At 48.4% G+C, this 27,500-nt stretch overlaps 1 protein-coding gene across 1 annotated transcript in view; it reads left to right on the top strand.

Moving 5' to 3' along the window:
• nfia (nuclear factor I/A) overlaps window positions 1-27,500 on the top strand; it is an 82,603-nt gene that overhangs the window by 44,364 nt on the left and 10,739 nt on the right. The window contains exons 3-7 of the mRNA XM_068320092.1: window positions 13,870-13,935; window positions 14,725-14,799; window positions 20,058-20,175; window positions 21,618-21,745; window positions 26,821-26,999. Coding sequence (XP_068176193.1) covers window positions 13,870-13,935; window positions 14,725-14,799; window positions 20,058-20,175; window positions 21,618-21,745; window positions 26,821-26,999 — 566 coding nt within the window. The remainder of the gene's footprint in view (window positions 1-13,869; window positions 13,936-14,724; window positions 14,800-20,057; window positions 20,176-21,617; window positions 21,746-26,820; window positions 27,000-27,500) is intronic.

The raw sequence follows: 27,500 nt of genomic DNA, 5'->3' as shown, positions 1-27,500 counted from the left end.
TAGTTCCCTCCAGGCGACTCATCAACGTGACCTCACTTACTACGTCTTCGTCATTGCTCTCTTCTGCCAGTTCAGGTCATCCCAGGTGAGGTCATGTGATCTCGGACGGGGTCATGTGATCCCCGTGTGAGGTCGGGGGAGGTCGGGTGATGTCAGGACAGCACCTGGGACGGCCGCGTGTGGGCGGGGCCAAAGCCCGCTCTTAAGGCGCTGAGCGTTTCCTAAAGCCTCTTTGAGCAGCAGGCCGCCGTCTGTCGTTTAATTGGTTGGTTGTTGTTTGTCAGGTCACCTGATCTCACCTGAGCTCACCTGAGCTCACCCGTACTGTAGCGTCGCCAGGACAACAACCCCCGACCCCCCCAGGTGTCCAATGACAGCACAGTCTGACTCTGAAAAGTTGAAAACTGACGATCAAATCGAGGCAGAAATTTAGAAACGCCGTTTTGTCCCACAAACCAAAGTTTAAAAAAAAAAAAAAAAAGCCCCCCCCCCCCTTAAAATTCCGGTCCTGGACCCGGTTCCGATCCTGGTTCTGATCCTGATCCCGGCCGTCCCAAAGATCTGAGTCTGACCTTGCAGCGTTCTTCCGCCAGCCTTCCCAGCTCGTAAGTGCTTGGGATAATTTATATATAAAGTGTGTGTGTGTGTGTGTGTGTGTGTGTGTGTGTGTGTGTGTGTGTGTGTGTGTGTGTGTGTGTGTGTGTGTAAAGGGGGGAGGGGTTGAAAAATGGCCATTTCCATCTTTAGGTGGCCGGGGCTCTCCATTACCAAAATGGGCTGAGTCACTGCGCTGCGAGAATCTTAATGAGGAGCCTGAACGCACCGCGGCCCCCCCCCTTTCTTTCTCTCCCCCATGCCCCCCCCCCGCACCCCCCTCTCAGCCTCTTATCTCATGATGCAGCAGATTATTCCATTGACTTATTCAAGGGCTGCACTTTATGATCATGAATTTTACTGTGCTGAGGTCCTGAGCATCCACTCAGCCTCCTCCTCCTCCTCCTCCTCCTCCTCCTCCTCCTCCTCCTCCTCCTCTTCCTCCTCTTCCTCTCTTGGGGGAGTTCTTTACTCCTGCTGATTCCTCGTCCCGCGTCCAGGCAGGACCTCCTTCATTGCTCCTCAACGTTCAGGTTCTGTTTCATGTTAGCTGGTAGGAGGTAGGTTGGTAGGAAGTTCTGATCAAACTTGCATAAACTGTCCTTCTGGCCCAGAGCAGGAGATCTGGATCCCTCGGGGGTCTGGTCTAAACTAGTCTCTTCAGGTGTTTAAACTAGTCTCTTCTTCTTCAGGTGTTTAAACTAGTCTCTTCAGGTGTTTAAACTAGTCTCTTCAGGGGTTTAAACTAGTCTCTTCAGGGGTTTAAACTAGTCTCTTCTTCAGGTGTGTTAACCTAGTCAGACAGACGTCAGTCTCTGACTCTTCTGGTCCAAACGTCCTGGTCTCTTCTAGAGGTTTTAACGATCCGACATGACGTCAGCCTTCAGCGGGTTATTTATACGGGTTACGTCTCGGGGCCCCGGCTCTTTAATTGAAATCTTAATTAATATAAAAAACGAGGCGGTGGCGAGTCCTGGGGGGTTTAATGGGCCGGCCGCCCCGGCAGGAACCCTCTCTGAATACTGAGGAGTCCTGAAGGAGGTCTGAGTCCGTCCCCGAGCCACCGGCCCCAGACAGTTAACGTCAGTTAAGAACAGTTAATAAGATCAGTTAATAACGTCGATTAATAAGATCGGTTTATGACATCAGTTAATAACACTTCATAAGATCAGTTAATAACGACAGTTACATAAGACCTGTCAGTTGATGACAGTTAATATCAGTAACGTTTATGATGTGAGTTTGTAGTGATCTCAGTGACAGTCTTTAGTGTCCAGCAGCGATCACCAGTGAACACGGACATACAAAGGTGCTCTGTAGTGAACATTGATGAACCGTAGTGATCAGTAATCAACACTGATGAACAGTGAGATCCATCGTGAACGATAACTGTTGGTGGTGATCGGTAGCGAACATTGACGAGCCGTGGTGATCAGTTGTGAACAGTAACTAACCGTGGTGTTCAATAGTGATCATTAACGAAACGTGGTGATTATTAGTGAACACCGACAGGCCGTTTTGATCAATAGTGAACATTAGTGAGCTTTTGTTATCAGTAGTGAGTATTGGCGAGGTGTGTGATCAATAGTGAACATTGACGAGCCTTTGTGATCAATGGTAAACATTGACGAGCTGTGTGATCTGCAGTGAACACTGGTGAGCTGTGAGTACTTCAGGTGCTTGAACAAAGTAGTGCGTTGCGGCGCTGGGACGTGCTTGTGCTCCTTTCTGAGTCGGTCCTGTTAACAACAAAGCGCTCTGGTAGTGATGGTGGTAACAGGCGTGTTCCCGCCCTCTGGGCCCCGTGGCCCCTCCTGCCGTACAGATGCTGGTGCAGATGGGGCCCTCGTACCTGTCTGCATCACTAATGGCATCACGCCTCCCCCTCCTCCCCCACAACCATAAATATGTAATTTGTTCAGCTGTCTCCATTAAATATGCATCCGTGAAGCAGGCGTTCGTTATTGTGTTGTTGCGGGTCGTTAGCGGCGCTCCGCGGCGGATTAGCGGCGCCACGGCGCGGACGACACAACAGGAGGAACAACAAGAGGAACAACAGGAAGAACAACAGGAGTATCATCAGGAATAACAACAGGAGAAACAACAGGAAGAACAACAGGAACAACAAGAGGAACAACAGGAGTAACAACAGGAGTAACAACAGGTGTAACAACAGGAGTAACAACAGGAGTAACAACAGGAGTAGCAACAGGAGTAACAACAAGAGGAAAAACAGGAAGAACAACAGGAAGACCAGGAATATCAACAGGAATATCAACAGGAATATCAACAGGAAGAACAACAGGAAAAGCAGGAATTAAAACAGAAATAACAGGAGGAACAAGAGGAACAACAGGAAGAACGACAGGAGTAACAACAGAACTAACAACAGGGATAACAGGAATAACAACAGCAGGAACAGGAGGAACAACAGGAGTAACAAAAGGAGTAACAACAAGAGTAGCAACAGGAGGAACAGAAGGAGGAACAACAGGAGGAACAGAAGGAGGAACAACAGGAGGAACAGAAGGAGGAACAACAGGAGGAACAGAAGGAGGAACAGAAGGAGGAACAGAAGGAGGAACAACAGGAGGAACAGGAACAGATCATGGACGCTGGGGGAGGAAGGAGGAACAGAGAAGTCCAATGGCGCCTTTTGTCAGAAATGACCCCGATATCCCACGATGTGGCTCGACCAATGAGAGGCCTCGTAGGGTCACTGGAAGGCCTTGACCTCCCAGCTGCTCTGCCATTGGTCGAACCATCGACGGGACGTTTCCTGTTTCTGCAAGAACCAATTAAAAGACTAAATTTGTCACACATGAGCACGGACCTGACACCTGTCATGTCGATGTGGTCCCGCCCCTTGGTCCCGCCCACAGCCAATCAGAGCCCCTGCTAACATCAGAACCATTAGTGATCAATATTCAACAGGTAAACATGAAGGATCCTGAAACAGCTTGGAGGCGTGAAAGAAGAACGAGAGACTATCCAGAGTGTGGTGGGGGGGTGAGGAGGTGAGGGGGGGTGAGGAGGTGAGGGGGGGTTAATCTCATCATGTCTGCTGGCTGCTCCGTTCCAGCGAATCAGGAGGTAAAAGAGGATAACACAGGAATGTTCTGTTCCCAGAGGAGAAGCCCGAAACCCCCCCTGCCCCCCCCCCGGGTCTGTCTGATCCAACCAGTGATTTAACACTGCAGCTCCGCCCTCTAACAGCATCCACCACGTGATTGGACGCTGCAGTCACCCTTTACACGCCGTTTGTCAGGAACGAGTAGAAGCGAGAACGGCGCTGCGTTCGAGTCCCGTCCGTTTTTCTGAGCTCCGGTCCGGCAGAACCGGTCCGGGGTCATTCTGGACCACAAACAGGAGTCACAGATTAGCACTTAGCACTTTACAGCTAGGGTTAGCATCAACCAGTGTATAGTTAGCATTAGCACTTAGCACTTTAGAGTTATTTTATTATAGAGTTAGCATTAAGCGTTTGATTTACCTTTTTTTTGTTTGTCTTTATTCATGAATTATGTCTGTTCAGCACTAGAACACCTGTCCAGGTGGTCCGCCCCCCTCCACCCCCCCCATAAGCGTCCATAGATAATCAATAAATAGTCTTTAAATGCCAGCGGTTTGTAAACGCAGCACGGCTGAGGACGGTCTGAATCACGTGGACGCTTCAGGCGTCGTGGGACGTTTGAGACTCTCAGGTCGCTGAGTTCTCGCCGCCTCAGATCCGGTTGCAGGGAATGTGTGCAGCAGATGATACGCGTGTGTGTGTGTGTGTGTGTGTGTGTGTGTGTGTGTGTGTGTGTGTGTGTGTGTGTGTGTGTGTGTGTGTGTGTGTGTGTGCGTGCCCCATTGACCTGTGTTTCGTTTTAGTCTCGGGGAGGACTTTCTTGGAGGAGTGTTTTCAGTGAAAGACGAGTCTGATCTCACTTCCTGTTTCTGACCGGTTCTAAGATTGGCTCCGCCCCTTGACGACGGGACGTTTCATAGGTCGCTGACCTTTAGCAGAGTGGCTAGAGCTAACCTTTCGGCTGCTTTCGGGTGATTTCTGACGTGGCATGTGCTAACAGCTAGCAGCAGTAGAAGCTAACGTGATCACATGACTGTGTGTCTCCTCCCCCCGCCTCCTCTGTGACATCACAGATCGGCCGATGTTCATTGGTCGGATCTAGAGGACGAATTAAAGTGATGCATTGGAGGAGGAAGTCGGGGTGGCGGGGGGGGGGGGGCATGCGGTAAACTTTCTTGTTAGCAGGACTAGGAGCGGCCCAGTGCATTGTGGGAAGCGGTGGCGGTGGGGGGGTCGTCTTCAATCTGCTGTCGGCTGCCTCTAATTCCAGCTGAAGGTTCTCCGCTGCAGATCCATTACCATTGATTTTCTTCTTCTTCAGCCGCTGCAAAATGGGATTAAAGTCACACTGTAGAGCCTTCATCCTCCTCCTCATCATCATCGGTGTCTTCTTCATCTGCATCACCCCCCCCCCCCCCCGCCCCCCGTCACCCCCGCCGTCGCCCCTTATTCCTCACCCCTTTGCTCTCTCCAACATTATCAAAGTCGATCTCCAAGAAGTTCCTTCAGGGCGTATCCAACGTACCCACAATCCATCAGGGTTGAGCTCCGCCCCAGGGGGTGTGGCCAGTTCATTGGTCACAGCTGTGTTTGGCGTCCGTCCCCTCTGAAGCCAGGTGTGTCTCACCTGCTGGTTAAGGCGGTCCAATGACCCTCGGCTCCACCCCTTCCAGACACCTGAGGAGGGAGAGTGTGTGTGTGTGTGTGTGTGTGTGTGTGTGTGTGTGTGTGTGTGTGTGTGTGTGTGTGTGTGTGTGTGTGTGTGTGTGTGTGTGTGTGTGTGTGTGTGTGTGTGTGTGTGTGTGTGTGTGTGTGAAATTCCTACTGCGGTGACTTCAGACGATTCTATTGTCAGTAGTTTGACGTCCTGTTGCCACTTCCTCTCATATTTCCCCTTCCTCTTTCCCCTTCCTCTTTCCTCTTCCTCTTTCCTCTTCCTCTTTCCTCTTCCTGTTCTTTCCCTTTTTCCTTTTTCCCATTTCCTCTTCCTCCTTTCTTTCCTTGACCTTTGTCCACCAGTGGCTCCCAGTTCATCCAGTTTGTTGAGGTTGGTGTTCGTTTCCATGGAAACCGTATCCGTTAGCATCAATTATCATGTGTGATGTCACGCCTCCGCCTCAGAAGCTCCGCCCACCTCATGATTTTTTTAATGATCAGGTTTTTTTTTGTGCTCAAGAGATTTTATTTTTTTTTAAAAAAACCTTCATTCAGTTTTCACACACACACACACACACACACACACACACACACACACACACACACACACACACACACACACACACACACACACACACACAGTAATCGTTACTCCTTTCAATTTCAAATCGCCTCCGTTCTGCTCCGCCCACCCAGTGTGACCTCTGACCCCTCCGCCCCGCGGCGCTCCGTCTGTCTTTCACATGGGGCTCTGGAGGCCGGCGAGGACTCGGAGGCATCGTTCAACTTTCTCCTCCTCGCCGCCGCCTCCTCCTCCATTCCCAGCATGCCTCAGTGATGAGTGCTCTGCAAAAAACCCCAAAAAAACCAGCATCACAGATTTCACGTCTCCGCCTGCCGTCGGAAACGCCGCCGCTGTTTCACCGTAGGTTCTGTGTGCTTTTTCGCCACTGCGATGACATCACAACCAGACGGCGTGTCGCCGTCCAATTAGAGTCGGCTTCACTCCCGACCCCGCCCACCCGCCCTCACCTGTGCCCTCTGGGAGGCGGAGCCGAGCAGTACGTCCCTAAAGATGGTGGAGTGTGTTTGCACGTCCGCTCCGGGTTAACGGTTATCGATTAGGCTGATCAAGCGTATTATCGATCGCCACTGATCAGGTGGCTCCAGGAGGGCCCGCAGCTGATTGGAAGGTTAGATCTGAGTGGGCGGGGCCTCATTAGAGAAACAGAATAAATAAGTTAGCGTTAAAACGAAGCTGGATGGGATGATGATGTGGTTTATCGGATGCTCCTGCTGCGTTTTTAACGGCGTTTCGACGGCGGCGTTCCGACAGCGTTCCGATGGCGTTTCCGACGGCGTTCCAACGGAGGCGTCCTGAATGTTTCTGCTCTATTATTAGTAAGGAGGACGATCCAGAGAGGATTAACATCTGTGTTTGATGTGGTTCCACTCTTCTGCGCCCGAATGCGATTGCTCGTCTTGTTTGTTTGCAGCGATGAAGGAGGAGGAGGATGGGTGTGTGTGTGGGGTGGGGGGGCGTGGTGGTGGTGATGGGGGGGGGTCGCTGTGTGTTTTTAGATTTTCCTGCTCCCGTTTCATCTGGTTGCCTGTCGGGGCGTCGGAGGAAGACAAAGCCAAATTAAAGCCGCAGAGACGCCGCCGCTCTCCGCTTCCTGCTTTCTTTGTGTGGTTTTTAGTCGAAGGCCCGGCGGCCTGAGGCGGCGGACCGCAGAGACACGGTGGGGGGTGTGTGGGGAGTCTGGGGGGGGGCAGATTTGTCTTAATTGGGGGTTTTTCTGGTGCATCAGGGAGGGAAGTGGAGGAGAAGAACTCCAGTCAGGTAGCAGGGAGGGCAGAAGGGCATTTACCGCCCACTTCCTGTTTCCAGAGGAAAAAATAAAAGCAGGAAATGTTCGTCAACGATCGGCCTGACCCCGGTCTGCCGCCGCAGCCGGGGATTCTGGGAGTTCTGCTGCAGCCGATTCGCCCAACATGCTGGCATGCTAACGAGCTAACGCTAGCTGCAGCTGCGACTGAAGGGAGCGACGTGTCGACGCCCCCTTATGAGGTCACACCTGGACCAGGAAGAACCAATCAGAACGCGTCTTCTTCCTCCTCCTCTTCCTCCCCTGGGGGGGGTGGGGGGGCGTGTGGACCAGATTACGTCCATAGAAGCAGAACAAAGGGGGGGGGTCCACACTGAGACCCCCCCATTCAGGCTGTGAAGAGCCCCGGGTCACCTCCTCTTCCTCCTTCTCACAGACAGCTTGACCTCTGACCCCCTCTCCGTCTGGACCCTCCCCCTCCCCCCTCCTGCCTCCCCCACCCTTCTCCCCCCCTGGCAGTGTGTGTGCAGTGATGCATTGTGGGCCGGCGGAGGGTTTTCTAACATTTGGAAATGTTTACAGGGAACCCCCTCAACACACACACACACACACACACACACACACACACACACACACACACACACATTGTTTTTGTTACATAATTATTTGACTTTGTTTGACCTTTAACTTTAACTCCATAATGAATTAAGAGCTGAGTCCTGATTGGACGGTGGTCACACAGGACTTGCCTGTCATTGGTTGGCTTATTGGCTTGATGTGTTTTTTGATTTTTTTTGATTGGACGTGAGAACTGAGGAGTGTCAACCTCAGCAGCTCTTCGGATAATCAATAATTTATCAGTATTGATCGACCTGCAAGAAGGGAGGAGGAGGAAGAGGAGAGAAGGAAGGAAGGAAGCATTACAGCTTCTCTCCTTCAGTGTGTGTGTGTGTGTGTGTGTGTGTGTGTGTGTGTGTGTGTGTGTGTGTGTGTGTGTGTGTGGGTGTGTGTGTGTGTGTGTGTGTGTGTGTCCATTAGAGAGCTATAATTATGGTAAGTGAGGCAGAGCTCCGATCAATACAGCAATTCATCAATCTGACCCCACCCACCAGAAAACACAACATTTCAATTTGACCAGAAAACACACACACACACACACACACACACACACACACACACACACACACACACACACACACACACACAGACACACACACTAAAACATCTTTGATATTTTCAGTGAGTTCAGAGACACCTGTAGCTGATCAATTACTGCATTGATGAATCTATTGATTACTGTATTGGTTAATTTATTGATTACTGCGTTGATGAATCTATTGATTACTGTATTGGTTAATTTATTGATTACTGCATTGATGAATCTATTAATTACTGTATTGGTTAATTTATTGAATACTGCACTGGTTAATTTATTGATTACTGCGTTGATGAATCTATTGATTACTGTATTGGTTAATCTATTGATTACTGTATTGATCGACCTGCAGATGAGGAAGGAGGGGAAACAGAACCAAATAAAGGAAGGATGGAGAGATGAAGGAGAGGGTTAGGGACTGGTTATTGATTATTGATTGGTTGTTGATGCCACTGTCTTTGTTTAAACCGGTGGCTCCGCCCCCCCACCCCACCGCCGCCGCCGCCCCGGCGTGGAGCGTCGCTCACGTCTGGAGGAGGAATGAAGACGAATCAGCGCCTCCTTTGAAAATGGGAAGCGTTTCATCCTGTTAGCCGCTTCCACCGATGCTAATCACCCGGCGGGGGTCAAAGGTCAAACATATCTCTATATGTGTTCACCAGTTTACTGGCTGGTGTCCAGTTCGGCCACTGGAGAATCTGAGGAGCTGCAGAGTTTGAAGACCCCGACTGATTAGTTGCACATTTTAGTTTGCACATGCGTGTGTGTGTGTGTGTGTGTGTGTGCGTGTGTGTGTGTGTGTGTGTGTGTGTGTGTGTTAATGGCGTCGGCCCTCTTTTGTTCTGGCAGAAGGTGGCGAATGGCAGCCGCTCAAAGAACGCAGACAGAAGCTTCAAAATGGTTGCCAACGCTTTAAGATGGCTGCCAGGCTGTAGAGAGAGGGCAACCACACACACACACACACACACACACACGCACACACACACACACACGCACACACACACAGGGCCGGTTTGGCAGCGGCTCCTTGGCAGCGGCGGCTGGTTGGGCGTCCAACAATGGAGACGCTAACGGGATTCTCCCTCTCCGTGTTTAAACCCCGTTGGAGGGCGAGCGACGTCGACTCAGTGTGTGTGTGTGTGTGTGTGTGTGTGTGTGTGTGTGTGTGTTTCAAAATGGCAGCGTCTTGGCAGCGGCGTCGACACAAAGCCTCGTCTGCCGCGTGCGTTTGTGTGCTTTTATAATTAATGGAATAAAAAACACAAAGACGCCGGTTTCCCATCGCCCCGAACGCCACACGTATGTGTGTGTGGGGGTGTGTGTGTGATGATTGTTGTCTTGTTTTGCATTTGATAATATCCGTGTGGCGAATATGAAAGGATTTACACAAAATGGCGGCTGGTGGGCGGCGGCAAGATGGTCGCCGACGTCGAGAAATCGTTTTAATGGCGAGATTTTGTGTCTGGAAATCAGCTAAAAATAGAGACTCTGATTTTGGCAAAGACGAGAGAGGGGTGTGTGTGTGTGTGTGTGTGTGTGTGTGTGTGTGTGTGCGTGTGTGTGTGTGTGTTTGGCTTGCAGACCTGATGCCCGGGTTCAAGATGCCAAGTCTGGGTCTTGATCCTCCGGCGCTGCCTGGAAACACGAAACAAACGCACCTCCTGCTGCAGCTTTGATTCTCTGTGTGTGTGTGTGTGTGTGTGTGTGTGTGTGTGTGTGTGTGTGTGTGTGTGTGCGCAAGCTAGATTTAGGATGTTCATGGATAAAGTGATTAATAACTATTTATATTTGTGATTATTTATTTCTACTCCATTATATTTTTGTTTATACATTATTTTTGTATCTATTTACATGTCTGGTATTTATATTTTATATTTATATTTATTCATTAAGATTTTTTTTTTTTTACATATTCCATGTATATTATTTATGTTTGTAGTTTTTTTAAATATTTTTCTTCCCTGTTCTTACTGGTGTTGAGGCGAATCACTCACCGTGTTCAGTGTATACCTCCGCTGGAAATAGACCAGAATTTATTTATCTGTTACACTTTATTTATTATATTTTTTGTTACAATCTATTTATCATACTTTATTTATTGTAAATTATTTATTAGATTTTTTTTTACAATTTATTATACTTTATTTTTTAGAATTCATTATAATCCATTACACTGTATGTATTATTATAATTTATTTATTCATTTATTTATTCATTCATTCTACTTAATTTATTGCTGAATTTGTTTGTTAGTGATGTCACTCTGGTGACCTCGTCTCATTTCATCCAATCATTGAAGGTGTTTGTCAATCGGGGTGCGTTTGTTTTCCTGTCACCAACCCCCGAATGATTATTAACGTTCAGGTTGGTGGGCGGGGCTCGGGGTGTGTGCTCGTCTCTGATTTGTGGTCTTTCTAAAAATTAATTCCAACGTCTTTTCATTTCATTAAAAGCTAAATCAGCGGCGATCAATAAGGAGGACGTTTGTTTTGTTCCTGCTCGGACCCGGGCGGGCGGGGACCTCCGGTTTCTGGTCAGAACCGCTCCGAACAGTTCCAGTAAAAACATCTCCCAGCCTGATTCGCCCAGAGAGAGAGAGAAAAAGGGGGTGGGGGGGGTGGACTTTTAGGAGATTAAAAGAAACAAACACAAATAAAAGCAGGAAGTGGGCGGAGCCACGGCGTTCCTCTGAATTCTTTCAGGACTGATGATGGATGGACTTTCTAAATTTACTGCAGGACCAGAGTCACAAAATAGTTTCTGCTTCCTTCACTTGTTCTCAGAGTCTCTGGTCCAGTCTGTTCTGGTTTGTTCTGGTCTGGTCTGATCTGGTCTGGCCTAGTCTGGTCCGATCTGATCTGGTCTGGGAGTATTTGTTCTGGTCTGGTCTGGCCTAGTCTGGTCCGGTCTGGTAGGTCCGGTCTAGTCTGATCTGTTCTAGTCAGGTCCGGTTTGATCCGGACTGGTCTCGTCTGATCTGGTCCGGCCTAGTCTGGTCCGGTCTGATCTGGACTGGACTGGTCTGTTCTGGTTTGGTCTGATTTTTTCTGGTCTGGTCTGTTCTGGTCTGGCCTAGTGTGGTCCGGTCTGATCTGGTCTGGTCGTATTTGTTCTGGTCTGGTCCGGTCTAGTCTGATCTGTTCTAGTCTGGTCCGGTCTGATCCTGACTGGTCTGGTCTGATCTGGTCTGGCCTAGTCTGGTCCGGTCTGGTCTGGTCTGGTCCGGTCTGATTTGGACTGGACTGGTCTGTTCTGGTTTGGTCTGATTTTTTCTGGTCTGGTCTGTTCTGGTCTGGCCTAGTCTGGTCCAGTCTGATCTGGTCTGGTCGTATTTGTTCTGGTCTGGTCCGGTCTAGTCTGATCTGTTCTAGTCTGGTCCGGTCTGATCTGGACTGGTCTGGTCTGTTCTGGTCTGGCCTAGTCTGGTCCGGTCTGATCTGGTCTGGTCGTATTTGTTCTGGTCTGGTCCGGTCTAGTCTGATCTGTTCTAGTCTGGTCCGGTCTGATCTGGACTGGTCTGGTCTGATCTGGTCTGGCCTAGTCTGGTACGGTCTGGTCTGGTCTGGTCCGGTCTGATTTGGACTGGACTGGTCTGTTCTGGTTTGGTCTGATTTTTTTGTGGTCTGGTCAGTTCTGGTCTGGTCTGGTCTGTTCTGAGATGGTCCAGTCTGAGCTGGGCTCTGATTGGCCGATGTTTGACCCCCAGTCAGCTTTTACTGCAATCACAAATTTGAAAATCCCTCCTTCCTGAATGTCTGACATTGATTGAGATGGTCTTAAATTGTTTATATGAAAAAGGTTTTTTTTAAATGGGGTCAAAGGTCAAAGAAGAGAGAGAACTCTGTGTGTGTGTGTGTGTGTGTGTGTGTGTGTGTGTGTGTGTGTGTGTGTGTGTGTGTGTGTGTGTGTGTGTGTGTGTGTGTGTGTGTGTGTGTGTGTGTGTGAGTGCATCTGGGGGGAGGAAGAGGTGGAACAGAGATTTGGAGGGAAATCTCCCACTTGTTGAAAATAAAAGCATGGCAGGAAGTGGATTTTATTTTGGAGGCTGTGAGCCTTTAATTCCAGAGTAAGACAGGAAATAGGAGGACAGATAGACTTGTCAAAAGAAAACATGGCTAACAATACAAAAGGAAATTATTCATTAAAAACGGTTTTAAAATACATTTCAAAGTAAAAGCATTGAGAACACCACCGTGTTTCTCAACAAACTTCATTTAAACTTATTTTTAAATCTGTTTCAGAATAAAAGACTGGATGGTGAGAGAGTAACATGTGTAATATGTGATGGAGAGAGTGTGTTTAAAGATGAGAAAAACAGGAGGAAGAGTACCAACACAGGAAGTGGCTCTGCTCATGACACTTCACAATAAAAGTCAGGCCTACAGCAGATGTGACTTTTATTTTGAAGCAATTGACTCAGAGTTCTGCGTTGTGTCCCAGTTTGTTTACTGGTTTCACTGGCAGGTTGCTACGGGGCTGGGGGGGGGGTGGACGCCCTCGCCCTCCACCCCCTCCTCTTGGTGGGGGGCGATGCAGACGGTTCGGTCTGCTCCCACGCCTCATTAGCATATTTAATTAACCTGGATGGGCGGGGGGTGACGGCTGAATGAGGGGATGTGGGGACGATGGGGTGTTTGGGGGGGGCAGTGTGTGAAAGTGCCCTCCAACACACACCCGTCCCTCACCCCAGCCCCCATCCCCTCCTCCCCCCGTTGCCATGGTTTCATCCTGATGCTCTTTGTTTTAAGCTGCTGAAGCAAACAGACGCGGTGAGCAGCATGAAAACAAGACGGATAAGAGTGTGTGTGTGTGTGTGTGTGTGTGTGTGTGTGTGTGTGTGTGTGTGTGTGTGTGTGTGTGTGTGTGTGTGTGAGACTCACACCTGATGTTCTGATGGGACCTGATCTCAGTCTCTTTCCCTGGCGTCTAACAGCTGACGGCGCCGCTGATGACTCCTCCCCTTCCTCCTGATTGGTTGTTTGAACCAGATTCTGTTTTTTAAAATAAAAAAACTTTTTAAATTTAAATCAAATGTTTACGTTTAAAACAGGAACTTTCCCCAGCACCGCTCCTCCTCCGGGTTTCAAACGGTTCCGTCATAATTAAAAAGTTCCACTTTGTTGGACGATCTAATAAACCCCCACCCCCCCACCTCGACCCCGCCCGACCCCACGCCATCCATCACCGTCCAGCCCTGAGTCATGGCCCCTGCGGCCGGCTCCAGGGGGATGATGGGTAATATTTCTTCCGCTCCTCGACCATTTTATCTGCAGCGCGGCCGATCGATGCTCCAGAAGACGCTAAATCATTCGTAGGACTAGAGCTGCATCAGAGCAGAGAGCATGCTGGGAAAACAGACGCAGACACACACGGACGGGCTGAAGGTACAGGAGGAGTCCACCCAGACGTCTGACTAGTTTAAAACACCTGAAGACTAGTTTGTGTAAAACTTTAAGGTGGTCGGGGTGTGTGTGTGTGTGTGTGTGTGTGTGTGTGTGTGTGTGTGTTATACATGTTAAGGTATTGCTGACTAATCAGTGTTTGTCTTTGTCGTCTTTCAGAAGCCAGCCAATCAGAAAGCCCCAACCAGGCCAGCGAATCAGACATCAAGGAGCAGTCAGAGAACGGTGAGACCTGCTCCACGTGTGTGTGTGTGTGTGTGTGTGTGTGTGTGTGTGTGTGTGTGTGTGTGTGTGTGTGTGTGTGTGTGTGTGTGTGTGTGTGTGTGTGTGTGTGTGTGTGTGTGTGCTTCACGTTAGCTTGCTTGTTGGTCACGATTGAGTTTCTGTCCACCAGGATCAGTCCTCAACACATTAAAAGCCAGACCCAACAAGTAGAACCCAGACATGACCAATAGAACCCAGAACACACCAGTAGAGCCCAGACCTGACCATTACAACCCAGAATTGACCAGTAGAACTCAGACCTGACCAGAAGAACCCAGTACCCACCAATTGAACCCAGGCATGACCAGTAGAACCCAGATCTGACCAATAGAACCCAGAACCCACTTGTAAAACCCAGAACACCCTAGTAGAGCCCAGACCTGACCATTACAACCCAGACCTGACCAGTAGAACTCAGACCTGACCAGTGGCGCCCAGAACACACCAGTAGAACCCAGACCTGACCAGTAGAACCCAGAACCCACCAGTAGAACTCAGGAATGACCAGTAGAACCCAGACCTGACCAGTAGAACCCAGGAATGACCAGTAGAACCCAGATCTGACCAGTAGAACCCAAAACCAACCAGTAGATCCCAGAACTGACCAGTGGAACCCAGAACTAACCAGTAGATCCCAGAACTGACCAGTGGAACCCAGAACTAACCAATAAAACCCAGACCTGACCATTAGAACCCAGACCTGATCAGTAGAACCCAGAACACACAGTGATGATCTTCTCTGTCCTTCAGGTCATCTGGGCTTTCAGGACAGCTTCGTCACGCCCGGCGTCTTCACCGTCGCCGAGCTGGTCCGAGTCTCACAGAGTGAGTCCTGATCACACACACACACACACACACACACACACACACACACACACACACACACACACACACATAATCATCATGAACTGGTCCCAACGAGACGTCGTCCAACCAAGAGAACACAACAGAGGGGGGGCGGGGGGGATCAAGAGTCCACAGAGAGAAGGGGGGGGCAGGGGGGCTCGATGGGGGGGTGATGGAGGGACAAGAGTGACCTTTAAAAAGTGCAGACAAGCAGGAGAGAGAGAGACCTGCATGACTGTCGATCGCCCACCACTAACAATAGATGTAAAGTGCCTGTCAGCAGACACACACTCCTGATCAACCAGCCATCGATCTCACACACACACACACACACACACACACACACACACACACACACACACACACACACACACACACACACACACACACACACTCCATCCTGCAGTTTAAGGGATGGATGGATGGTGCCTTCATATTTGTTTGAATTGTTTTTTATCTGCACAAAAAGAAAAATTGTAAAACGTTTAGCTCCGCCCCCAGAGATACGTCTGGAGGAGGAGCTACAAGTAGAAGCTGAGTCAGCGGACAACTGACACCTTAAAGGTGGTTCTGGTTCTAAACGACCAGCAACAGTCTGCAGCGGGACGTCCAGCATCACACACACACACACACACACACACACACACACACACACACACACACACACACACACACACACAGACAATGTGAGATAAGGGTATGCTCAAATGTACACACCCTTCCACTCTTCAGGCTGTGTGTGCTTGTGTGTGTGTGTGTGTGTGTGTGTGTGTGTGTGTGTGTGTGTGTGTGTGTGTGTGTGTGTGTGTGTGTACGTGTGTGTGTGTGTGTGTGTGTGTTGTGTTGGTCAGCAGATTTGCGGCGATGCGGCTCTGGAAGAATCACTTATAGATTAGAGTGCAGAAGAGTTTACTCTGTGTGTGTGTGTGTGTGTGTGTGTGTGTGTGTGTGTGTGTGTGTGTGTGTGTGTGTGTGTGTGTGTGTGTGTGTGTGCGTGTGATCTAATAGACGCTGAATGAAAACAGACGTAAAAACACTGGATGACGACTCAGCAACAATCCGATCAGGAATAAGAAGTCGTGTGACTGTAATCCAGATTTAGAGGCCTCCATTCGGATTGTGATGAGCTCGGTTGCTATGACAACCAATTTTGTTGTCGCTGTAGCAGCTGACCATTCCGAAAATGCACCAGTGCTCTTCGTCAGCCGAGGTTCATGGGTAATGTAGTTTTTAGAGGCATCAAACAGAAACGTGTTGAGCGCCCCCTGCCTGCAAATAAACACTGTGAACTCAGGTTTAGCTCCGCCTTCAACCGGTCACATGACCACAGTCGACCCCCGGGTCACTTCCTGAACGTTCAGTAAAACAGGAAGTAACGAGAAACTCCTTAAAGTTGTAAACAAATTCCTCCGAGTCAGTAGACACGCCTCGGCATGGAGTCGACCAATGGCAGCCCAGTGGGCGGAGCTAAGCACCTACCTGTTCACAGTGAGGGCGAAGCTGCAGCAGACGCACCTTCACGACACATGTTGGTGTTTGTGTGTTTACCGGAGAGAGTGATAATCTTTAATAGAGTGAGAGGACAAACACACACACACACACACACACACACACACACACACACACACACACACACACACACACACACACACACACACACACACACATATCGGGGTCTACAGGGGTGACTGAAGCCTGGCTTACCAGAAGATGAGAAGTGGTTGGGGTGTGGGGGTTATTGAACAACACACACACACACACACACAACACACACACACACACACACACACACACACACACACACACACACACACACAGCAGGTGACCTTGGCGTTGTGCATCCATTACACAATTCACTGGCAGGCCAATCGAATTTCTCTCTGTCGATCAATATCCTATTAAAGCGGCGCGCAGAGAGAGAGAGGGCGGGCGAGCGAGGAGGTTAGCGTAGCCGCCGTGTGTTAAATGTAATTGGTCAGTTCACTATATTTCTGCAGGCGGACTCTTCTCCTCCATCATCCCTCGTTCCCTCGCCCTTCTCTTCCTCTCCCTCGCTCCTCTCCCTCGGCGTGAGCCTGAACGCATCACGATCAGAGAGAGGGCTGCAGAAGGGCAGGAAGAGGTCAAAGGTCAACCTCAGATCGCTTCAGCGTGAGTGAGACGCCCCCCACGGGACAGGAACCGGAAGTGAAAGGTGGTCATGTGACAGGAAGGGGAGTCATCCCCCCACTAGGGGGCGGTGGCATGTTGGCCTCCAAATATTGAAGATCCCAGAACGCCATCAGAATTTATTCATTTGTTTTTATTCAGTCAGTTTGTTTTTGTTTATTTACACACACACACACACACACACACACACACACACACACACACACACACACACACACACACACACACACACACACACACATACAGATAGGAAGGCAGATGACCCACTTGGCACCTTCAGAACTTTCGTCTGGAGGCATTCCCACCCGGCACACACACACACCACACACACACACACACACACACACACACACACACACACACACACACACACACACACACACACACACACACACACACACGATGCTGGGATGAAAAGATGAATAAAGCTGGAGGCCTTCATGGTTCAAACTCCTCCATCCCTCCTTCCTCCTGCCCTCGGTCGCCCCTGGCAACAAACACACACACACACACACACACACACACACACACACACACAGCTGGTGGTGTGCCAACACCATATGGGCTCCACCGCACACATCGCACAAAGATGTGCGGCGATCTTCATCATCATCACAATCATAATCATCAGAATGAAACGGCTCCAGCTGAAAGGGTCAGACGTGAGATCGTCAGTATCGATCATCTTATATTGATCGTTTATTGATCGATCATCGGGTGTGGTAACGAGGAAAAAGAGTGAAGAATCTTCATCATAACTTGTTCAAAGTGGACCGTGAGGAAGACAAGTGGCTCGTCGGCGCCTCGGAACCCGTCCCCTCGCCGTCGTCGTGGCGACGGGAGGAAGAGGGCACCCCCTATCCTGGACACGACGCTTAAAATTAGGGGACGCCTCGTGACATCTTCATCGGGTGCACCTTCATCCCGGTCGGGCGTCTTCATCCAACACGGCGAAGCGGCGCGAACGCTGACTCAGCACGCTTTAACGGCGGTATTAAAACACGGTGCTGCGGTTAGCATCATTAGCATAGCTGTATACTGGTTGTTGCACATGGAAACTACTGAGCAGACTTGTTGGGGGGGGGTGTATGAGGGTGGGGGGGTGACCATCTCTGCAGGGCAGGGGGGGGTGATAGATGGATGGAGCTCCCTCACGGTGCTGAGCTCAGCACAAAACTACCCACCAGGTCCTGTCAGTCGTCCTTCTCCTCCTCCTTTCATCCCATCACACCATCATGCTCTCTGTCAATAAAGCGATGAAGAGGAGGGATGGAGGGGTAAAAGCGGGGTGGGGGGGGCAAGGCTAGAGGCGGGGGGGCGAGACGGATGTCCGGGTTTGAAGCTGATTGGTGCCTTTGTTCAACGTTTGACAACAAAGAGTCGACTCCCTCTCCCTCTCACTCTTTTTCTACCCCCCCCCAGTGAAGCTCTGCTCCCCCAGAGGGGAGAGAGGTGAGCAGCAGGTAAATAGAAAGAGAAAGGAAGGCGAAGAATGAGTCCTGTAGCTCCTCCCCTTTTCTAGTATGACATATAAATGATAGATCACTGATAGATCACTGATAGATCACTAATAGATCACTGGTAAAATACTAATAAATCACTAGCGCGTCACTGATAATCACTGATAGATGACTAAAAGATCACTTATAGATCACTGAGATCACGATTAGGTCACTAATAGATCACTTACAGATGAATTATGAATCATTGATAGTAGATCACCAATACATCATTAATACATCACTAATATATCGCTAATAGATCACTAATATATCACTAATAGATCATTGATAAATCACAGATAGATCACTAAAAGATCACCGATAGTACACTAATAGATCACAGATTGATCATGAACAGATCATTAAAAGATCACTGATAGATCATCAATTGATCACTAATAGATCACTACTATATCACTAATAGATCATTGATAAATCATTATAGATCACTAATAAATCACTGATAGATCACTGATAGACCACTAGTAGATTACTGATAGATCAGTAATAGATCACTAATAACTTCCTAATAGATCACTGATAAATCACTGATAGATCACTGATAAATCACTGGTAGATTGTTCATAGATCACTAATAGATCATTAATATATCACTGATAGATCACTAGTAGATCACTGACAAATTACAAACAGGTCACACTAGTAAATCTCTAATGCATCACTGATAATCACTGATGGTTGAATAATAGATCACTTATACGTAGATCACTATACTAAGATCACTTTCAGGTCACTAATGGATCACTTATAGATTATTGATAAATCAGTAATGTATGACTAATACATCACTGATAGATCACTAATGGATCGCTAGTAGATTACTGATGAATCACTGATAGATCACTGATAGATCACTAGTAGATTACTGATGGATCACTAATAGTTCACTAATATATCACTGATAGATCACTAGTAGATTACTGATGGATCACTAATAGATCACTGATAGATCACTAGTAGATTACTGATGGATCACTAATAGATCACTGATGCCAGTACGTCATCATGTGAATAATATGAAGTCAACAGTAAAGAAAACAGTAAAAATACTTTTTAAAACGACAAAAAAACTAATAAAACCAAACAAATCATTTAAAAACAGTTAAAAACAATTAAAATTTAAAACACTTAAAACTGAAAAAGTAACAAACTGAAACCAGAAAAGTTTTTCCTTTAACTTGTCCACAGGTTTGTTTTTTGAGACGACGGGTGTTTACTTCACCCGTCTGGGTGTTGTTAGATTAGCAGTTTTACTAGCATTAGCATCAACACACGACCTAGCCACTGACTCTGCCTCTACTTCCTTAGCGAGATGCTAACTGGCAGCTAGCCAGTGTGTCTGAACCCTGTGGGTACATGAACTGTGTAGTCCTGACAGGAAGTACTGCGGTACCGGTCGTGACCACAGACCAGACAGGTGGTGGCGCTGTTTCTTCTTCTGTGGATGAGGTGGAGTCGAAGCTACCGTGTCGTAACGCCGCCCCCTGCTGGTGGTTATTGGTTCTGCTCCACTTTGTCTCACACGTCTCTGTCTGTCTTCCTCAGCTCCAATCGCAGCCGGAACCGGTCCAAACTTCTCGTTGGCCGACCTGGACAGCTCGTCCTACTACAGCATGAGTCCAGGGGCCATGAGGAGGCCCCTACCCAGCACCTCCTCCTCCAGGTGAGGCCCCAGGGGCCCAATCAGGCTCCAGGTCAAACTCATTTTCACTGAGGGACACATCAGCGTAACGGCTGTCCTCAAAAGGACAGATGTAACTAATGAATGTAACTAAATGTAACTACAGTGGTACCTCTACTTAGGAATGTCTCTACTTACGAAATTTTCTACTTTCGAAATTTCTCAGCAGGAAAATATTGCCTTTAGTTACGAAAGAAATTTCGACTTACGAAAGATAAAAATACAGTATGGGCTGTTGCTCACAGCTCCCACAGGTTCCTGAAGGCAACATTCTCATAGCTGCTCTGCCATTGGCTATTACCTGGTATCATCCTGGCATCCCATTGGCTCAGAGGGACCTCTGTGTGGAGATAGATCGGTGTTTATGCAGGGTCCTCGTCATTCGGCCCTCGACCCATGAGGTGTTCTGATAGTTTTACGTAAATATTTTAACTTTTAGAGTATTCACTATGGACCCCAAGAAAGTGACGGAGAAAAGAGAAAAAAAAAAGACGAAGAAAAGAGTTTTTTTGTCCATAAAAACAAAGGAGATCATAGAAAAGCCTGAAAAAGGGATGCGTTTGGTTGATCTCTCCAAAGAATATGGCCGTAATGCATCTACAATCACCACGTTATTAAAACAAAAGGACGTTTAAGGAGTTTAAGGCATCGTGTGGGTGGTTGGAGAAGTTCAGAAGGAGGACTGGAATTCACTCTGTTGTTCATGGTGGGGCAAGAGGGCATGAACCAAAGAGGGCAAAAAACAATGAGGACAGCAGTTAAAAGGTAAATGACCGTCATTTTTATTCTTTACTCTATTCCTTGTTTTTAACGTTATACACAACTCTCATTTATTGTGTAACAATCTAATTGTAACATGTATTTGTTACATGTTTTGATGCATTTTTATGCTTTATAAAACATTTATGTCGGAATTTTTGTGGGCTTGGAACGGATTAGGGCATTTGCATGGAAAACACGTCTCTACTTAGGAAATTTTCTACTTACGTAATTTCTTCCGGAACCAATTAATTTTGTAAGTAGAGGTACCACTGTACTCCTTAACGTTAAATAACTGAATTCATTACCTATTCAAATTACAAACATTACAGTTTCAATGTAAAATGGGCTTAAATACTGCATTGTGGGAAATGTAGTTTTAGTCAAAGCATATTTTTGACCTATTTATTTTTAGACACTCTGGCAGGCCACATTAAATCATGTGGAGGGCCACATTTGGCCCCCGGGCCTAGAGTTTGATCCATGTGATGTACAGAATCAGTGTTTGTTTATTGTTGTTATATTCTGTGTGTGTGTGTGTGTGTGTGTGTGTGTGTGTGTGTGTGTGTGTGTGTGTGTGTGTGTGTGTGTGTGTGTGTGTGTGTGTGTGTGTGTGTGTGTGTGTGTGTGTGTGTGTGTGTGTGTGTGTGTGTGTGTGTGTGCAGCTCTGCCAAGAGGATAAAGTGCATGGAGGAGGACGTGGACAGTCCTGGGGAGGAGTCCTACTACCCCAGCCAGGGCCGCTCCCCCGGCAGCGGCAGCCAGACCAGCAGCTGGCACGACGTGGAGCCAGGTAGGACCGCCCACCAGCCCCGCCTTCCACTAACAAGCCCCGCCCTCCTTAGCACCAGCTTAACACCTCCCCCCACTCCTCCTCCTCCTCCATACACACACACCTCATACACATCCCAACTTTAACCGATGTCATGTAACACTGAAGGTGGTGCTCACAGCAGGGAGAGAGAGAGAGAGAGTGTGTGTGTGTGTGTGTGTGTGTGTGTGTGTGTGTGTGTGTGTGTGTGTGTGTGTGTGTGTGTGTGTGTGTGTGTGTGTGTTTGTGTGTGTGTTTGTGTGTCCTCTCTCTCTCCATCAGGATATTCATGCTGCTTTTCTTTTTTCTTTCCTCCTTTGCTTTCTTTTCCTCCTTTCCTCCGTCTTGCGTTGGATAGCTGGATATAAGCTACGTGGCTCGCTAGCTAGCTCGTTCATCTCCCGACAAGGTAAAGACCGCGACCACGCCCCTTTTTTTCTGTGTCTGTGACTCCTCCCCCCTCCTCCTTCTCCTCCTCTTCCTCCTCCTCACCTCCACCTGGGGGGAGGACGCCCGGATGGTTTCTGTCATTTGGTGTCTGTGTCTGGGTTAGTCCAATGGACTCCTCCCCCTCACCAGTCATGGGCTCCGCCCCCCTCTGTCCTCGCCTGTACTCGGCTCCTCCCCCCTCTGTCCTCACATGTATTCGGCTCCTCCCCCTTCCTCCTCTGGTGTCTCTTCCTGTTTTGTTTTTTTTTGTGTGTGTCGCCTCGAGGTGTCCACAGGTGCAGCAACTGTCGCCCCGCCCATCCCACTGCACCCTGACCCCGCCCACCTGGCAGCATGCTAATGACATCGTTGTGACTGTTTGCTTATTGGTTGATATTTGGGAGGTTATGGTTCTGATGGCTAGAGTGTGTGTGTGTGTGTGTGTGTGTGTGTGTGTGTGTGTGTGTGTGTGTGTGTGTGTGTGTGTGTGTGTGTGTGTGTGTGTGTGTGTGTGTGTGAGAAAGAAAAAAGAGATGGCGTGAAGGAGGAAAAGATGAAGGTAGATAGACTCTATCCCACCTGACAAAATCTATTCAGCTTTTTACACACAAACACACACACACACACACACACACACACACACACACACACACCCCTCTCCTCCCTTACTTCTGTTGGTCGCTCTAAGCCCCGCCCTTTCAGGTTAATCTGATAATATTTCTAACATAGTAAACATTTTTAATCACTTTAATCACATTTGAATCAATAACAAAGTATTAATTAATTAATTATCAATAAATTATTATTCAGTTTCATGTCTGCTTGAAAGAAATTTCAATTTCCTTAAAATATATTTTTTCTTATTTCTATATATTTATATATATATATACATATACATATATATATATATGATATATTTTAATTCTGTCAAACATTATTTAAAATGATTTTGTATTTACTACTAACTGTACTGTATTTACTATTGTTCAAAAAATAATAATTTTATTTAAATTTTGCTATTCTGCCGTTTTTAAAATGTTTATGCAAATTAGATTAAAATAATATTCTATATTGATTTCCTAAAAATTTCTTTAAATGAATTTAATGTTAAATTTCCTTTGTTGATGGAAACTGTTTTTGAATTGATTTACAATATATTTAAATTAATGAATGTTATTTCGTTTCTATCGTTTGTAATTGCTTATAATATACAGTAAGTTTTAAAATGTAATTCCTGTATAACAAATTCTGTAAATCTTATAATTATCATAATATATTTATGACACTCTAATGATTTGATTCATTTTTTTGACATTTTATATTTAAAATTAGCTTAAATAATTACTTCTAATGAAACTAAAAGATTTTCTTCAAATTATGTATTTATTTATTTTATCATTTGGATTTTTAGCTACTTCCAATAGGTTAAATTTTAGATAAATTAAGCAAATAAAGTTTGAGTTACTTAAGGAACAAAATGTATTATTATCATTATTATTATCATCATTGTTATTATTACTGTTATTATTATCATTATTACTATTATCATTATTATCATTATTATCATTATTATTATTATTATTATTATTATGTTAGTTTACCTCCTGCATCAACCCCCCCCCCCTGTACACATCCCGCACACCCTCAACCCCCCGCCTCCCCCCTCCCAGCCCCTCCCCACCCGTGGAGGTGCACTAACTTGCTCACTAGCGGTGTGACCCGTCTGGCGCTGACCCGCTCCTCATCCTCCTCATCAGGGACGCCGTCTCCCGCCGGCGCTCTGAGGAAGCCTTCGCCCGGCGCCGCCTCCTCCTCCTCCTCTTCTTCCTCCTCCCCCCGAACGGCTTTCACACACCATCACCGGCCCGTCATTACGGGGCCTCGAGGTGAGGTCCGCAACGAGCCCCCCCCCCCCCCCAAAACCAGCCTCCCCCCTCCTCGCCTCCCTCACCCCCCCTCCCTCCCCCCGTCGGTTTTCTCAGGAGGAGGCGCAGATTAAGAGGAGTGTTTCCACCCGTACACACACACCTGTAGGCTTCAGGCAGGGATGTGTGTGTGTGTGTTTATGTGTGTGTGTGTGTGTGTGTGTGTGTGTGTGTGTGTGTGTGTGTGTGTGTGTGTGTGTGTGTGTGCATCCTCTACGTCTCCCCCCCCATCTCTCTCGTTCCTCCTTTTCACTTCTTTATCACCTGATTGATCAAATTATCCTTCAACACGCACGTGTGTGTGTGTGTGTGTGTGTGTGTGTGTGTGTGTGTGTGTGTGTGTGTGTGTGTGTGTGTGTGTGTGTGTGTGTTCTCTTCATCCTCAAACCAAAATTGTTTCTAAATTGTGGAAATTTTCAGCAGCGAAATCCTGGAATTTCTCCAGACGTTGCCGTGACGAAAGGGGGGCGTGTCCTCACACACCTCCAGGGTTAAAGGAGGCGTGGTCTTCCAAATATCAGGTCTGTTTCAACCTGACCAATCAGGTGCATGGGTGGGGCGGGTCCAAAGCAGAACCCTTTGAGCCAATTCTGGGATGTCTGACGGACTTGAACGCATCCTGTGGGCGGAGCCCGAGACCCTGGCAGACCAAATCGGGCCTATCAGAACCCGGATCTGGGGTCTTCGGGGTCCAGACTTGCGCCTCCAGACATTGTGGGCGGGTCTGGTTCTGGCCCCGCCCCTCAACTTTGCTTTGAATTCATCCCTGAAATCTGCGGGAGGAAAATCCTCCTCGTGTCGGAGCCGATTAGACGATCTGCAGCCGCCAGTAATCTGCTGAGCTGGACCTCCTCCAGAGGAGTCCTCCTCCACCTCTTCCTCCTCCTCATCCTCCTCCTCCTCCTCATCCTCCTCCTCCTCTTCCTCTTCTTTTTCTTCTTCTTAATCAACCTTTCAACCCTTTTCAACCTCCTGAAGTCTGGCCTCCGTCCTTCATCTGTGCCATGAGTTCCCTCCTCATCCTCCTGACGGCACCTCCTTCAAAGAAATTCAGAGGAGGAGGAGGAGGAAGAGGAGGAGGAGGAGGGGGAGGAAGAGGAGGAGGAGGGGGAGGAAGAGGAGGAGGCGATGAAGCGAGGCAATTTGCAAAGTGGAACTAATCCCAGCTCTTTCTGCTGTGTTCGACATGCAGGCCGCCGGTCCTCCATACCACACACACACACACACACACACACACACACACACACACACACACACACACACACACACACACACACACACACACACACACACACACACACATTGTGTTGCATTGTTAGAGGAAGACTCCCCCTGTTCGGAGGATCAATATCCCTCCTCTACATTCCAAACAGAGAGCGTTCCGTTCTGACGGCAGGCGGTTTCCGCGTCTGATCGTTGCCGTAGCGACAGCAGCGTCCTCCACAGGACGCCGGGAGAACTGCGGGACTCGGTACGAACAGTTGAGGTTAGAGAGGAGGAGGAGGTGACGGGTCATTGAACGCATCGCCACGCCTACAGACGCTTGATGCTCAGGGTTTCTCCTGATTGGCCCACGCTGCCCCCAGTGGTTCCCGGTGGAACTGCCCCCTCCGGTCCCGGGACGTCCCGACAGAGGAGGGGCTTCCACATGTGGGAGGAGTTAGACATGAACGATGTCACTGATGGGTCAAAGGTCGGTCTCCTCCACCAATGAGAGGTGTAGATTGATGATTTTGGGGGGAGGAGCTAAACTCCAGCGAGTTCTCTGACCCGCTTCCACTTCCTGCGTCCCACGGCGACCGTGTTGACGTGGTCGCTAGGCAACGGTCAGAGAGACGGCGGAGGAGAGCAGCTGTTAAATAAATATTATTAGAGAGTTGTTTATAATGAAAAGTATCATAACGTGTGTGTGTGTGTGTGTGTGTGTGTGTGTGTGTGTGTGTGTGTGTGTGTGTGTGTGTGTGTGTGTGTGAGACAGAGTTTTACTGTAATCATTGGATGGATTTCTCTTCCCTCTCTCACACACATCGGGTCATTTTGTGTGTGTGTGTGTGTGTGTGTGTGTGTGTGTGTGTTGTCAGAGTGATAAATCACAGCAGACTTTAAGTGAATTAGTGCAGCAGCTTTAACTCTGCATCCATCCTTCTCTCTCTTCATCTGTCTCCTCTGAAGTCTCTCTACCTCCGTCTGCTCTGTCCATCCTCCCTCTCTCTCTCTATTCATCACCGTCCTTAACGAGACCTCGTTCACTAACGAGCAATCACTGAATATTAGACCAATTAGAGCCCTAACGAGAGGGGAGAGGAGGGGTGAGGAGAGGAGGGGAGGGGAGGAGGGAATCATCACCAACAGGGAAGAAGGGATGAAAGAAGAGCAAACGTCAGAGCGGAAGAGGAAAAGAGGTGAAAGGAGAAAGAGGAGGAGAGGGGAGAGGAAGGAAAGGAAGGACAGGAAGTAAGGAAACAGGTTGAAGGAGAGGAGGCGTGGCCCTCCTCTGACCTCCACAAAGTGGGTGTGGCTGACTGCTGGTTGTGGGCGGAGCCTTGCGGTGCTGTGTGTCCATCACCATCAGTTTGCATGTGAAGCCCCGCCCCTCTAATCCACTAAGCCCCTCCCCTGTCACCTGTCGCCCCTCCGTCTGCTTGCTCTCAGTAACTCTCTCTGTACCTGTCTCCCCCTCCTCCCCCCCGCCCTCCCCCCCAGCGAGCCCCCACGCCCCCCCCTCCAGCCTCCACTTCTCGTCCTCCCCCATCCTGCAGCAGCCCGCCTCCTACTTCTCCCACCCCGCCATCAGGTACCACCCCCAGGAGACGCTCAAGGAGTTCGTCCAGCTGGTCTGTCCTGACTCCGCCCAGCAGGCCGGACAGGTGGGCTTCCTCAACGTAAGCACACACACACACACACACACACACACACAGGGACACACACACAGGGACACACACACAGGGACACACACACACAGGGACACACACACACACACACAGGGACACACACACACGAGAGGTAGGATCGGTATCTGTTAGCAGGAGCTGAAAACACTGCAGTGAGATAGTTGATATATCTGCGTCTAGACACTGAATCAATACACACACACACACACACACACACACACACACACACACAGAATGGAAGTGTTGATGTTAGCTGACGGCGTCCCAGCAGAGTCACTTTGAATGGTACGGTCAGGGTAACGTTAGGTGTGTGTGTGTGTGTGTGTGTGTGTGTGTGTGTGTGTGTGTGTGTGTGTGTGTGTGTGTGTGTGTGTGTGTGTGTGTGTGTGTACCAGAACAGGATTGGTTAGGCACCAGTGGAGGGCAAATAACACCACAATCGCTTCAGCCACCAAGTTGTCTGTTGTTGTCATGACAACAGTTTGTTTTGAT

Source organism: Antennarius striatus, chromosome 7 (assembly GCF_040054535.1).
Source record: "Antennarius striatus isolate MH-2024 chromosome 7, ASM4005453v1, whole genome shotgun sequence".
Lineage (NCBI taxonomy): Eukaryota > Metazoa > Chordata > Actinopteri > Lophiiformes > Antennariidae > Antennarius > Antennarius striatus.
The sequence above is the reverse complement of the archived record's forward strand: the minus strand, read 5'-3'. Positions and strand labels throughout refer to the sequence as shown.